Below are 14289 nucleotides of genomic sequence, written 5' to 3'. Positions count from 1 at the left end.
AACCACTTAACTGTCATATGAGTCATATATGTCATTCTAGGACAATTCCCTCGAATTTTTGTTTATTTTGTTCCCAACGTATATATATATATATCTTTGACACTTGAAAAATTTGATACTAAAATTCCTGTTGAAAGTTGATCAAGAAACGATTTTAAGAACTTGCCGATTATTTAGACAGTCTGTTTTTGAAAAAAAAACACCTTTGCGTCTTTGTCCTTGTGTGCGACCTAAAAAGAGGTAAAAATTAAGAATAAACCGTGGGTATGTGTTTTTTGAGTTTCCCCACATTGTTTTATTATTTTACCAAATTTATCAAATGTTTAGTAATCGTCGCAAAAACGAATCAGAAGGTAAATCTTACCCTACAGAAAAACATTTGTTGAAAGCAAGGCAAGTATGTCTTGTCTTTCAGATACAAATCAATTGATGTTGGTCAAAGATGTACTTCAATGTAAACTTGTGTATACTTGACAGTTGAAATATCGGATCTAGTTTAAATCTTAATAAAATCCTATCTGTATATGTCGGGTTTGTTATTTATAAAATTCAAAGATAAACAACATTTTAATGTTAAGAGTATTTCAAATACATCTACTAGATAAGTATTTTTAAAATTGATAGGTTGTGAACATAGCCTTATCATGAATTTTCTCGCAGCATTCAGCGTTTGTGAGATATTGACAAAAATATGATTTTGATTATCCCTTTCAATTATTTACACCATGTTTACTTATACAAAGTACTGCTGATCATTGTCATTGCTTAAAGTCATAGATACAAAGGCCATTTATCTCTAAACAAATCTGCACGTGTTTTTTATATCTTTTTGAAAAAGAGAGAAGGAAGATAACAAAAGAATATTTAAACTTATACGTCAATAAAAATTGACAAAAGCCATGGCAAAACACGAAAAACTGCCAAAAGACAAACATCAGTCTAAAACACACAACATAAAAAAGTTAAACCTAGTCAACATAAATCCCACCAAAATCAAAGGATGACTAGGTGCTCCGGAAGGATTAGCAGATCCAACACCACATGTGACACCCGTCGTGTTACTCCAATAACATACGGTATACGAAACGTACTCAAATGCGAAAAATGTGTTATAGGTTCAAAACGTTTTAGCTTTCGAAATTACTCTGTACAGTTCGATTGACAGAGTCAGTTAAATCAGATAGACAAACATATTTATTTGTTCTTTGAGGTTATTACCAGCCCAGTTATCAGCATTTCATGATATATCATTGATACAATATAATTGCTACAATTATTTTCTCTAAATTCACTGTATTATACAGTATATTTTCGATTCATTAAAAAAATAGAAGATGTGGTATGAATTCCAATGTGACAACTATCCAATAGAGACACAATGATGGAAATTTAAACAACAAAGAGAAAAATAACACTTTCGCCTTAATACAAAAACTGTCACACACAGAACATTTTAAATTGCACTGTTACAACAAGAAGTTGTAAAATTTACATATCAATACTTGCCTTTCGTTTTAACACAAACAATGTCTAGGGGGTTTTTTACAACATTAAAGGTAATATTCAAAACAATATATATTTACTATAACAAATAACCATTAACTGTGAACACTTCTAGTTCTTCTAATCAAAAGTATTTACAACTTGTACAATACTGCATCAATGCCGACCTAAATGAAGTAACCATGTTTGGAGTCAACAAACAAAAAATGTAAATGATAAGAGTTTACAAATGTCATATAAACAATCCTTTGATGTTCTGAAACACTGTGCTCACAGTATTCACAAGGCTTACAGCATCAATGAGGACTACCACCAATCCGGTAGTTGTCAAACAAGCCACTCCAACGTATCCAATTGCTTTTGCCGAGAATCTATTGTCGGGGGCACTTGTTATCTTTCGCCTATATTTCGAGACGCTCTTTTTGTCTATAAGGTTCTCTCTTCGTATTTTGTCCTTCATTTCTTGAATGTCTTCCTCTGTCAAATCAGGCAACTTGCATGGACATTTACAATCTTAACGAAAGCACTTTTAAAATGTAAAATCTGTTTTACGTAAATCTTGTTTATAAAATTACAAATCAATCAATCCCTTAAGATACAACAAAATGCCCCAGAATCATAGCAAAAAAGGGAGAAGCTTGAATATTTAAAAAAAAATAGTTGTAATTATTCATATTTCATTATTGTGATAATTATCTTTGCATATATATCTAAATGTGTTTTACCGCTTGGGTGTTTTATAGTCCTCTTGGACTATATCTATACATTTTATCTAGACTCGAGGTGATTTAAAATGCTTCAAATATAGTACACACTTGCTTCCAATTACAATCAGTGGTGTACGCTAGTTGTGTAGTTATTCATGCTTGATAATATTGTTGGTTTAGTTAGTATAGCTATGATACAGTTGAGGTAGGTAAAGATTGCATTTTCAGTGTCGCATATCTTAACAAGAATTTCGTATACTCTTTAAAAATATAGAAATATGTAATACGTTTTTCGCTGGATACATCATATAGTAAGTATAAATGTGGTACTTTCTGGGACCCATAATAAAATTTGGATACTTGGCTTTATATTTCTTGGACAATTCTTAAGTTTCTTTCCTTAAACGATGTTATTTTTACCTGAACAAGTGAAAGAAGGCTCTGACCACTGACCGTTTCGTAAACATGTGATTGTGCTATTTCCGGTCATGGCATATCCGGTCATACATTCATACCGATAGGCGTCTCCATGGCGATATTCGGCATCTTGATCAGAGGTAGTATAATGGGTATTTAGTTTCCTTGGTGGTTGAGGGCAAACTGAAATTTAATAATTACTGATTAAGATAAATTTGCCTATATTAAAACATTGTGTATTTTCAAATGTTTTGCTTGTTCTAACAAGGTTGTGTTTCATTTGAAATAGTTTTTGCCTTCTTTTCTTTAAGGAACAGTTGAAGTAACACGTTCACTCTGCACAGACATCGTCCTTATCTTAAGTATATTGAAGAACACGAATTATTTTTATTTTTTACTTTTGTAATGTAATGTTTTCTATATTTTTCCTCAAAGCGACAGAATCTTGTATGTGTTATCATGCAGAAAACAAATTGTGTTTGAGTTTTCCAACCTCGTGATTTTAACGGACCATTTAATGACTTTTGTTTCATTTTACTTCGTCACTATTAACGTATCATCTGTATTCGACAGTGCTATCATTAAAGAATGTCCATACACGGTTTAAGGAGATACAACTGGTAGCCTTCGACGTTCGGTCATAAACAGATATACTACTTTCTTCTTGACATACGTTTCACACTTTTTAAGAGTTTACTCACTGCATTCAAACAGAGGACCACTCCATTCGCCATTATCCTGACAGACAATCGTACCATTGCCTTTCATGGCAGAGCCCGTAACACAGTCATAATTATACGTTGACCATGTTGAATACTTCCTATTATTATGATGCATCGATCCCGTATTCAGCAACTGTGGTGGTTCTTTGCAGTCTACAAATGGTAATCAAACATTATAGTTTTATATCGTGCTCAAAGGGCAAATCATTTTAAATAACGATTTTAATATCAAAAGTTCTAGATTGAAACAAGTGAAGAAATGCAAGTTATTTATATATTATATACACAATACAAGTGTGGCTTATATTGGTTTCAATAGTTATATGTTTTTTGGTCTTTTGGAAAATGTTGTTTGTGCTGTATTTATACCCCTCTACCAAGAAATTTGCTTTACATGCACACGTATAAAAATTGTGGTTTTTATCCAACGCTATCATAGGTTTGAACGTTGTTTTCAATTTAGACTTGTTTATATATATATATATATATTTGACGGCACATACTATCATCAGAAAAAAGGAACAGCTATGGGTACTAAAATGGCGCCTTCATACGCCACTTTAGTACTTGGATATTTGGAACAATTATTATACGAAAAAATGGACCATAAATACGGAAATGACTTTGCCATTTACCTACGACAAAACTGGAAACGATTTCTTGACGATTGTTTTATAATTTGGAATTCGGATATATCTGTCTCAGATTTTCATTCTGATTTAAATTTTTAAACCCACATATTCGTTTCACAATTAACAGAAATGTAAAAAAAAATCCCGTTTTGGATATTTTAGTACTTATAACGGAAGACAATGAAATTGTCACAGATATCTTTTCTAAAGACACCGATACTCATATGTATTTAAATTTTTACTCAAATCATCCAAAACATGTAAAATTAAATATACCTTTTAATCTAGCGTCAAGAATAGTTACCATTACAAGTACAGAACTATTACGCAATAAAGGATTGGAAGAATTAAAAGTGTATTTAAAAAAGCAGCAATATCCGGAACAAGTGATAGATTACGGAATTCAAAAGGCACTGATAAAAGGACCAATCATTACAGAATCACGGCGATTCAAAACAACCGAAGAATCATCAAACAGTTTAGACAAAATTATCCCGTTTGTCACAACATATAACCCACGAGATTATGATATATTTAGTTTCATGCGACAAATTGAAAATAATTTACACAAAAGTGAAAAAATGGACAAAGTATTACAAAAAAAGAAGACTATCAACAGTAAAAGACAGTCAAAAAGTCTAAAACGATATTTAACATCTTCAAAATTCGACTTTAATGAAACTTTGCCTATTGTTAGAAAATGTACCGATAAACGATGTATGACATGTCCAGATTTAATAGAAGAAAGTTCAATTTATTTCAAAAATGGAAAGCATTTCACAGTCAAACAAAATATGTCTTGTAAAGTTCAAACGTCATTTATTCTCTCATATGTTCAAATTGTGAGGAATTTTATATTGGAGAGACAAAAACAGAACTGCGGACTAGAATGACTGTACATAGACAGCAAACCAACCATGAAGATTTAACAATCATCAGGGCTAACGACCATTTCCATCGTTGTTCTAATGGACGATTTAAAATATTTCCGTTGTATATGGTCAATCGTCAAAATGATTTTCTCCGGAAGAAGAAAGAAGAATTATTCATAAACATTCTCAACCCGGGATTAAATGATAAATAATATTTTAATATTTACGAAACATTTTAAAGACTTTACTCCAATTTTAAAATGACATTAGTAGTCTCCCTTGTATTTGTTAACGTCATACTATTGTTAACGTCAATCAATTGTTTTATAACATTTATGTATACAAGTCACATTACCTGAAGATCTGTGAAAGCAGTGAAAGCGCTAGTAAAAGTGATGAATTGAAACCGTCATTATCTTATATTAATTTTCTTATATGTTACCAGCATACGGATTATATTTGACTTTTTTCTATATATATATATATATATAAACGCCTTAAAAGTGTACACAACAACACCAATAACAAAAAAAGGAACTATAAATGTAATTATTTATAAATATTTCGGATAACAAATATCCTTCATCAGTAAATATGATTGTGATGTTGAATGAATCAGTCTACTTAGATTAAACTATACAAATCTTGAAATTTATACAATAAAAATGTCAAACCGAACATCAGGTAAGACGCTTGCACAATTCTAAATATGTGTTAAACACGACATAGGTTATATGACTAATTACAACAGAGAGTTCAAATATATGCTTTAAATAAAAATAATAATGTGCGATATGAACTAGCACAATTCTAAAGCTTTAAAGGTGACGACAGTTATGATGTTACAAGAACGATTACGTCAATAAGAATTCCAAATAAACAGCACTGAACGATCTAAATTTGTAAATATTTCAAATTTGACAACGGTAGAGTAGTTGCAACAGAGTCTGTGTATTTAAACATCGCAAACAAACGGCCGTTAAAATATAATAATAAATTTTGACTAAGGTTAACTAGTTGAACGTGGCTTGGTACTTTTACATCCCTCAAAAAATTAAGCAATTTAAATTGTATATTCAACAGATTTATTTTAGAGATGAGTAAGGTAAAGAAATAGAAACAGAGACTGTAATAAAAAGTAATACAACCCAAATGTGAAGCACTGCAGGGCAGACGTTTTATATATATATATATATAAACAAAACGCATTTGACTAGCAGGTCGAACAACGGATGTTCTTAAACCCTGCTGACTGCCATTGGCGATTGCCTAATAAACGGATCACCAGATGAAACAAAATGGATCTTAACTATTAATGTAATACCAAACAGAAAACAATAAACTTGCGGAAAAGATGGAATACCGCAAACAAAACGTGCAAAAATTAGTACACCATATCCGGATTTCGACAATTAATGTCTCTTCAGTGATGTTAGGAATCGAAACGGTATTTGGAAGGCCATATGATTTACCTCAATTTAGGATAGACTCTTGAATTTTGAAGAGTCGAAATAGGATGAACGGATCATATAAACCCGAAGGCAAATATAATACAAGCCCAAACGAAAAATTATAAACAAGTCTAAATTGAAAACAACGTTCAAACTTATGGTTGCGTTTGATAAAAACCGCAATTTTTATACGTGTGCATGCAAAACAAATTTCTTGGTAGAGGGGTCTAAATACAGCACAAACAACATTTTCTAAAAGATCAAAAAAGTGAAAAAGTATATTTTAACAAAACGCATTTGACTAGCAGGTCGAACAACAAATGTTCTTAAACCCTGCTGACTGCCATTTGCGATTGTCAAATAAACGGATCACCCGATGAAACAAAATGAATCTCAACTATTAATGTAATACCAAACAGAAAACAATAAACTTGCGGAAAAGATGGTATAGCGCAAACAAAACGTGCAAAAATTAGTACACCATATCCGAATTGCGACAATTTGTGTCTCTTCAGTGATGTTAGGAATCGAAACGGTATTTGGAAGGCCATATGATTTACCTCAATTTAGGATAGACTTTTGAATTTTGAAGAGTCGAAATAGGATGAACGGATCATATAAACCCGAAGGCAAATATAATACAAGCCCAAACGAAAAATTATAAACAAGTCTAAATTGAAAACAACGTTCAAACCTACGATTGCGTTTGATAAAAACCGCAATTTTTATACGTGTGCATGCAAAACAAATTTCTTGGTAGAGATGTCTAAATACAGCACAAGCAACATTTCCAAAAGACCAAAAAAGTGAAAAAGAATATTTTAACAAAACGCATTTGACTAGCAGGTCGAACAACGGATGTTCTTAAACCCTGCTGACTGCCATTTGCATTGCCAAATAAATCGATTTCTAGTTTTAACGAAATGGACCTGAACATTAATTTAATACCAAACAGAAAACAATAAACTTGCAGAAAAGATTGTATACCACAAACATGAGGTCTAAAAATTTGTACACCATATCCGGATTTGTATATGTGTGAGTGATAATGTTAAAGACGATATGTGTATATGAAATTACATATCATTTTAAGTAACTGAACATTTTGAACACTAAATATTCAAATGACTTTGTTTTGACTATCTCAATTATTGAAATACATATTATCTTTGGCATATTCAATCTGTTTAATGTTTATCTATTGTAACCATTGCAGGGTGGCTAGTGATGATATTTTTATCTGACAAAAATATTATGAAAATACATAATAATCAATAGATATACTTGGTAAACACTGGAATTCTTTCGACCACTTTCCTGTCGGCAGACATCGAGTGACAAAACTTCCGGAATGTGTAAAGTTTTCAGAACATACTACAGTATGTACTCTTCCATACTTGTTATCGGTTATCAATCGATATGGAATGTGTACATATGCATTATCAAAATCAGGAACTCCACAATCTGCAACAATAGAAAAAAGCGTTTCAACTTAATAAAAAATTCTGATTTATAAATAACGCTTATATAAAAACAATTGGCATGCTCTTTCTTTGATGTGTGATCTAAACGATTTTCCAAAATTTTATATATATGATGGTTTTATCGTAAACATCAACCCTATATGTATAGCGGATTAAAAAATTCTCCTGTGCAGTTCATCCGCTTTTATTTCTAATATTTTGATATTTGGTGATTACACTGTCATTACTAACCAGTTCACTAAATTACTAATGGGGACTTTCAAACAAATGTTAAAGCGGTCTTCTTTCGGTGTATACGTATGTATAATCTAGTGTTCTGTGGTGGAGTAATCTCTTGAACAACTTAGATTCGTGCCTTCTCTTTAGCTCACATGGCCTGAAAAGCCAAGAGTGCTTTTGTTATCACTTCGCGTCGTCCAATTTTACGTGCCGGTCGTAAGGATTTTTCAAAGATCATCCAGTTGATGATACAGAACCAATTTCAACCACATTAGGCCTAAATTATTGTTACGGAATCTAGTATAAAGTTAGAGTTTTTCATACCGGTTTGTCAACAAACTTGGCCGCAATGTCTCTAAATCAGAGATAACGTAAAATGCATTAACTTTCTTATAATCAGAATGTCAAGATCTACCTACCTTTTTTTTCACCAAAATGTATAGATGACATTGCGGCCATGTTTGTTGACAAACCGGTATGAAAAACTCTAACTGGATGATCTTTGAAAAATCTTTACGACCGGCACGAAAGGTTCTGCCAATTTAGGACATCTGCATTTATCGAGTTCATTTTTCATATTTAGCTACATGTAGTTGATTGATTGATTGATTGATTGGTTATTCTTATTTCCCCAAATGTATAACATTACGGTTAACCACACATTATGACAAGTAAATTGATTTTTGATTTCGCATCACTATTTTTTTTATTCAAAACAGGAACAGTTACTGATCTTTTAGAGCAAGGATTATTCACCATTTTGAGAAGAATCTGATAGTTAACTTAGTTCAATCTAGCTTTTTTCGATTTCGTGTTGTCTGCATGGTAGTGTTTAATGTATTTTGTTTGTCTTCGCTACTCTGTTCTTTGTGCCATGATTTTGTTTCTCGTTCTTTGACTTATTACTTTTGATTGGTAGCTATTTTGTATGTTCTTAATTTGTTCCAATTGAATCTCTTATAATTATTCACCATATATTCTCATGGAACAATCTTCATCATAATCACCATCTAGATCAAAATCCATGACGTATTTGTTTCTCTCTCCAACATAGGAAGGGATCTCTATAAGGAAATTGTAAAAGAATGAAAAAGACGGTTTCGGAGACGCACGCAATGTGTGCATTGCACACAAGTTGTTTGTAACTGTAATAAAATTTATGCTACTAACGAAACGGCTCATTGTTATTTGTTTGTCATCTTTTTTATAATATACTATTTTATTCCTTTATTTGAAAATGTAGATCCTGTCGATTGTATTATAATATAATATTAAAAATAAAAAACTCCTTAGAATGAAATGATGCTGATCAAATAATATAATGAAAGATTTTCAAACTTCGCCGTGAATCAATATTTTCCAGTAATGCGTTTTTTGCATCATGACTAATGTTTCAGGTCATCACATACATGTATATGAAACAAATTAAGTTTAATTGAAATAAATTACACGAGTACATCATCAGATGATTGCCAATGAGACAATTAATTATCAACCAGAGACTAATAAAAAGAACCCAACGTGAAAAAATGTTACAACATCTAAAGAACATAATGTTACAATCTTACGACAAAACAAACGCCCTAATTTTTATGCTAAAAAAAACAGTTAAACAAAAACAAATATGACAGTAAGTAATTGCAACCAACAAAAACCACAGGAATACATACTCATTACTTGGCAGCTGTACATAATGAATGTGGCGGGGTTGTTCTAGACCACTCAACCCTCCCTAACCTTGGGACAGTAATTTAACAGCACATCACATTAAGAACAACATTTAAAACTCGATTGGAAAGGGCTTGAATTTTCATATTGACACAAACAAACAAAATCAGAAATACAAAAGTCATAAAGTACCGATCTATGAGTACCCGCAGTTACGGAAAGCTAGTTAAACTAATAGATGAATTATGCTTCCTCAGATTGGAAAATCAATCAGTACACATTCAACAGAGTTAGCGTAAAAACTTTATAAATAGTCTGAGAATAATAGCATGACCTAACTATAAGTAACGACAGAATACATATATATATATATAGCACAAGTGTGCTTATTGCTAGCATTACATCCAGTTAAGTTTTAATTTCTTAGAAACGAGATTAATATATCAAATACCGATGAAGACAATATTCAACGATCTTATTACAGTGTTGAACTGATTACCTCAAAGAAGACTTTTATTCAAAGGATCAGTACATTTACGTGAATCTTGTATAAATGTACGGGCTCTACAAACAACATCACCGTTAAATTAGGGTGCAATATCCTGTTTGTAAAACGGTCTCTACATGTACAATCAATTCCGATCATATTTTTGTATCTTGAAATATTTTAATACAAGTTTTAATTAAGAGTGATAACAAAATGCCTGTCTTAAAATTCCACTAGTTATTCATAGATAACGGTTATTGAACTCAAACATCACCACACCGTATGAGTTATATCCAAAACAATGGTTGCTGTTCATATTAGATTAAGTTGAAGGTAGTTTCTCTTGGTAAAATTAGATATGCGTTGTTTATCCAAAGCAAACATAGCATCAAGGTAACGGTAACTGTTATCAATTCAACAAACCTCAAAACTAAAAAGACATCTGGAGGTCAATTTAGCTTCTTCAACAATAGTCACGTATCAATACAATTTGACAAAAACATTCTTACCTTTTCTGTTAATAATCCACAATCGACTGTCATGTGTAAGGGAAGCTACATATATATCTTGAATCATTTTTGAATAGCCCATGGGAATATCTATAAACTGACTGACACCTACATTGAGACCGGTTCCAAATGTTAATATATTCTGCATCCAGCTTATCCAAAATGATCCATATGAATTATTCATAAAACAATTCGAGACATCAAGTGTCTTGTTCATCAAAATATATTTATTTTCGTTTTCCCATTTGCTCACTTTAACTTGGAAATCAATCAGTTGAATTTCATACAAGACTGTTCCTGCTAGCCGTGTTGGTATATCAGGCGTGCTTGTAGATAGATATAGTCTAACATCACGACATGATCTAACACTGAATGAAATGGACTTTTCGTGGTCCATATTGAAGCCATACATTTCTAACGGCAATGATCTTTTAAGAATGTCTTTAGTGGTATTTAGAAATTTTTCATTAACAACAGGTGCTTCTATTTTTATCTGGTTTATTTCATCTGCAAACAAGTGCACACAAATTACATTTCATAGTCAAGATTAGTGCGAAAACAGTTTTTTAACAAATCTTGTATTGATTTAAATGAAGTATTTTTTATATTATTAATATTGAATAAGGTTTCATTTTTAAAACAGTTTATTTGTTTAAGCATTCCAACTGTTGGGTTTTTTTTTCGAGTGTCACTAATAAGTCTTAGGTTGAACAGTGGCAGTTCCAAAAAATATCATGCTTCTGATTAAAATCGTCCAAAACAGTTTCTACTGTACGAGTGTTCATCACATGATCATAATCTCGTCGAAAAATAGTTGGTACCTCAGGGGAACCACAAACTTACTTTTCTCCTCATAGCCAGTAAATAAGTATTTCATTGTACAAAAAGTACAGGAAAATGTTTGATTCCAGTAAATAGTTCCTACCTAGTAAATAGTGTTTGGAATTATCAATCGGTAAATAGTCTTTTTCAGACAATTGCGTGAAATTGTCTTTAATTTTAAATGGAAAATACATACACAGTTAATATTCTATGAAAGTGTCACAAAATTCAAAGTATTTTAATTATTAAGGTCTTTTTACAATGTTTTAAGACTTTTTTCATTGCAAGGTATCAGTGTGTAAAGCATGTATATACTATAACAGAACTGAGAATGGAAAGGGGAATGTATCAAAGAGACAACAACCTGACCAAAGAGCAGAAAACAGGCCAGGGCCACCAATGGGTCTTTAAGGCAGAGAGAAAATTCCGCACCCTGAGGCGGGATTCAGCTGGACTCTAAACAATAATTGCGTTACGCACGGTATTGGGTCTGATTTTCATTTGATCCTTCCTTGATGCATAATTAAGGTAGAAACAAATCAATTCTACGTATAATTAAATAGATAACTGTCTTGATTCATCGTTTGAATCGAAATAAAATAAAAACTGATTTTAATAAATTTAGTGTTATGTTTTAATATGATTCCATGTTTATAATGCCGTTTTTGACGTGTAAGACGTAACAACAAAAACCAACCATCCAAATCAAAACGATGAAAAAAGTACAAACTGCTGAATGGATTTCGATAAAATTTGTACAAGTGGGAAATAATAAGATCATGTCCATGATGTTTAACGGTAACGATAAATATCATATGTCAGTTCGAAGTCTAGTGGCCATTTTCAAAATTCAGTAGAGCTTTTTGATTTTAAAATTCGAGTACACAAAAATGACAGCAATCAGTTCGATATTGTAATATTTTCACATAAATCATAGAAAAGGTCTGTCGCCTCAACGTTAAAATGTGATTTTATTTGATTTTACAGTAAAATATTTATATTGAACACATATCATTTCAATATTTTTCAACATTTTCCGTGTCTCCCTTAAATGTTACTAAAGATCCATTGTTCAAGTTTTTCCAGATTGTCGGATAAATTCTAATAGTATCATGCAAAAGGTTACTTAATATATTTTATGCAAAAAAATTTGTTTTGGGGCGCGAAGTCTGGTTGAAAAATTGCCAAGGCACGATTCTCTTAATATAATCATGCGATTTTCATGTGCTAATTTACGTAAAATTATTTTGTAAATTACCGGGAATTTTCGGATAATTGTATGTATAAAAAAAAAGATGTGGTATGATTACCAATGAGACAACTCTCCACAAGAGACCAAATTACACAGAAATTAACAGCTATAGGTCACCGTACGGCCCTCCATTATGAGCAAAGCCCATACTGCATAGTCAGCTATAAAAGGCCCCGAAATCACAAATGTAAAACATCAGTATTCATTGAAGAGACGTATTCAGTTTATGACAAACAATAAGGAATGTTATTTTGCACTCGTTAATGTTCGCGTATTTATCATGTATATAGATCGGTTACAAAACCAAAACGAAAGTTACATAATGGAAATCTAGGCGATAGCAATACATCGGAATGCCCTCACGGTCATCGCGATGTAAAAATCATACATCTAAGACTAAATTATCAATCAGTACACATCCAACATTCAATGGATTTAGTGTAAAGACGTCATAAACAGTCAGAGAAAAACATGACCTTGTGCAATGCCAAGATACAGGAGTCGACAGATTGTAGATCCATGAATAAAAGTGCATATGTATATAACAATAATATTTAGTTTGCAGCATATTCCTTAATAACACCGAAGCTTTTGTTTTCGGAACCTAGTTATACAGATAAACACTTGTCATTGCTAGTATGAGCCGTGTGTGTTTTATACACATACAGTCATTTCCACGCTTCCGACATACAAACGCATGTGAAGGACTGTAAATCATTTTATAGTTTAAAATAAACAACTCCAATTTAAATTTTTCATTCCAAAATCTAAAGAAGAAATTGAAATTAAAGATCTAGTTGCTGTTGTTGATCGGAACGAGGATTATTTTTCATTAAAAGCTTCTCGAAAGACACATATTTTAGATGTCGTAGAACAGAAAAACGGTCGCTCATTTTCTAAAAGTCACTGAAATTATTCGCGAACTAAAGTATGAAAAATTAACAATCGAAGGCGGTATAAATTTTAAACTCTTGAGCACAAAACAGCTTTGGTACCGGCTGTTTCCACGCGACATTTATGCTTACTTAGATACTTGTGATGACGGAATCATGACCATGCTAGAGGATACGCATTTTGTAATAATTGACAGTCTTGGGCAGTGACAAATATGTGACATCTACGCTTTAAATAAGATAAGATTATGAAGTTTTATAGGCGAAAAATATTTAAAAAGAAAATGTTTTCTGTGTAAAAAGTGAAAATTTCTGACGATTGGTACAGCAGTCGGTCAAAATTAAAGAAAAACGATGTTGCGTAACGTTACCATTACTAAACTAAATACCGTGCATAACGTCATCAAGGGCATACGATACAGTTACAGGGGAGGTAATGACGTTGCTACGTAAATTGTTATTTTCGCGACGTCAAACTGTGACTTATCGGGAAAAGATGCAGTTTTCGACTGATTTTTATCATTCAAACTGATTTAACTTGAAAACGAGTTCATGGACTCCTCTTTTTTAAAATGACATTTGTTTTGATTACGTATGAAGATTATGTTTACCAATTTTCATGAAAAAGTCAATAGTGCAATTTTTTTAAAT

At 31.9% G+C, this 14289-nt stretch overlaps 1 protein-coding gene across 1 annotated transcript in view; it reads right to left on the bottom strand.

The window, feature by feature from the left end:
* Positions 1-1310: 1310 nt before the first annotated feature.
* Positions 1311-14289, bottom strand: part of LOC127715797 (uncharacterized) — a 90189-nt gene continuing 77210 nt past the window's right edge. Inside the window, exons 7-8 of the mRNA XM_052221936.1 lie at positions 2631-2810; positions 1311-2016 (exon numbers count right to left, since the gene is read on the bottom strand). Coding sequence (XP_052077896.1) covers positions 1736-2016; positions 2631-2810 — 461 coding nt within the window. The 3' untranslated portion in view covers positions 1311-1735. The remainder of the gene's footprint in view (positions 2017-2630; positions 2811-14289) is intronic.

The sequence above is a fragment of the Mytilus californianus genome, unplaced genomic scaffold (genome assembly GCF_021869535.1).
Source record: "Mytilus californianus isolate M0D057914Y unplaced genomic scaffold, xbMytCali1.0.p SCAF_9, whole genome shotgun sequence".
NCBI lineage: Eukaryota > Metazoa > Mollusca > Bivalvia > Mytilida > Mytilidae > Mytilus > Mytilus californianus.
Note: the sequence above shows the minus strand (reverse complement) of the source record. Positions and strands in the feature narration are given on the sequence as shown.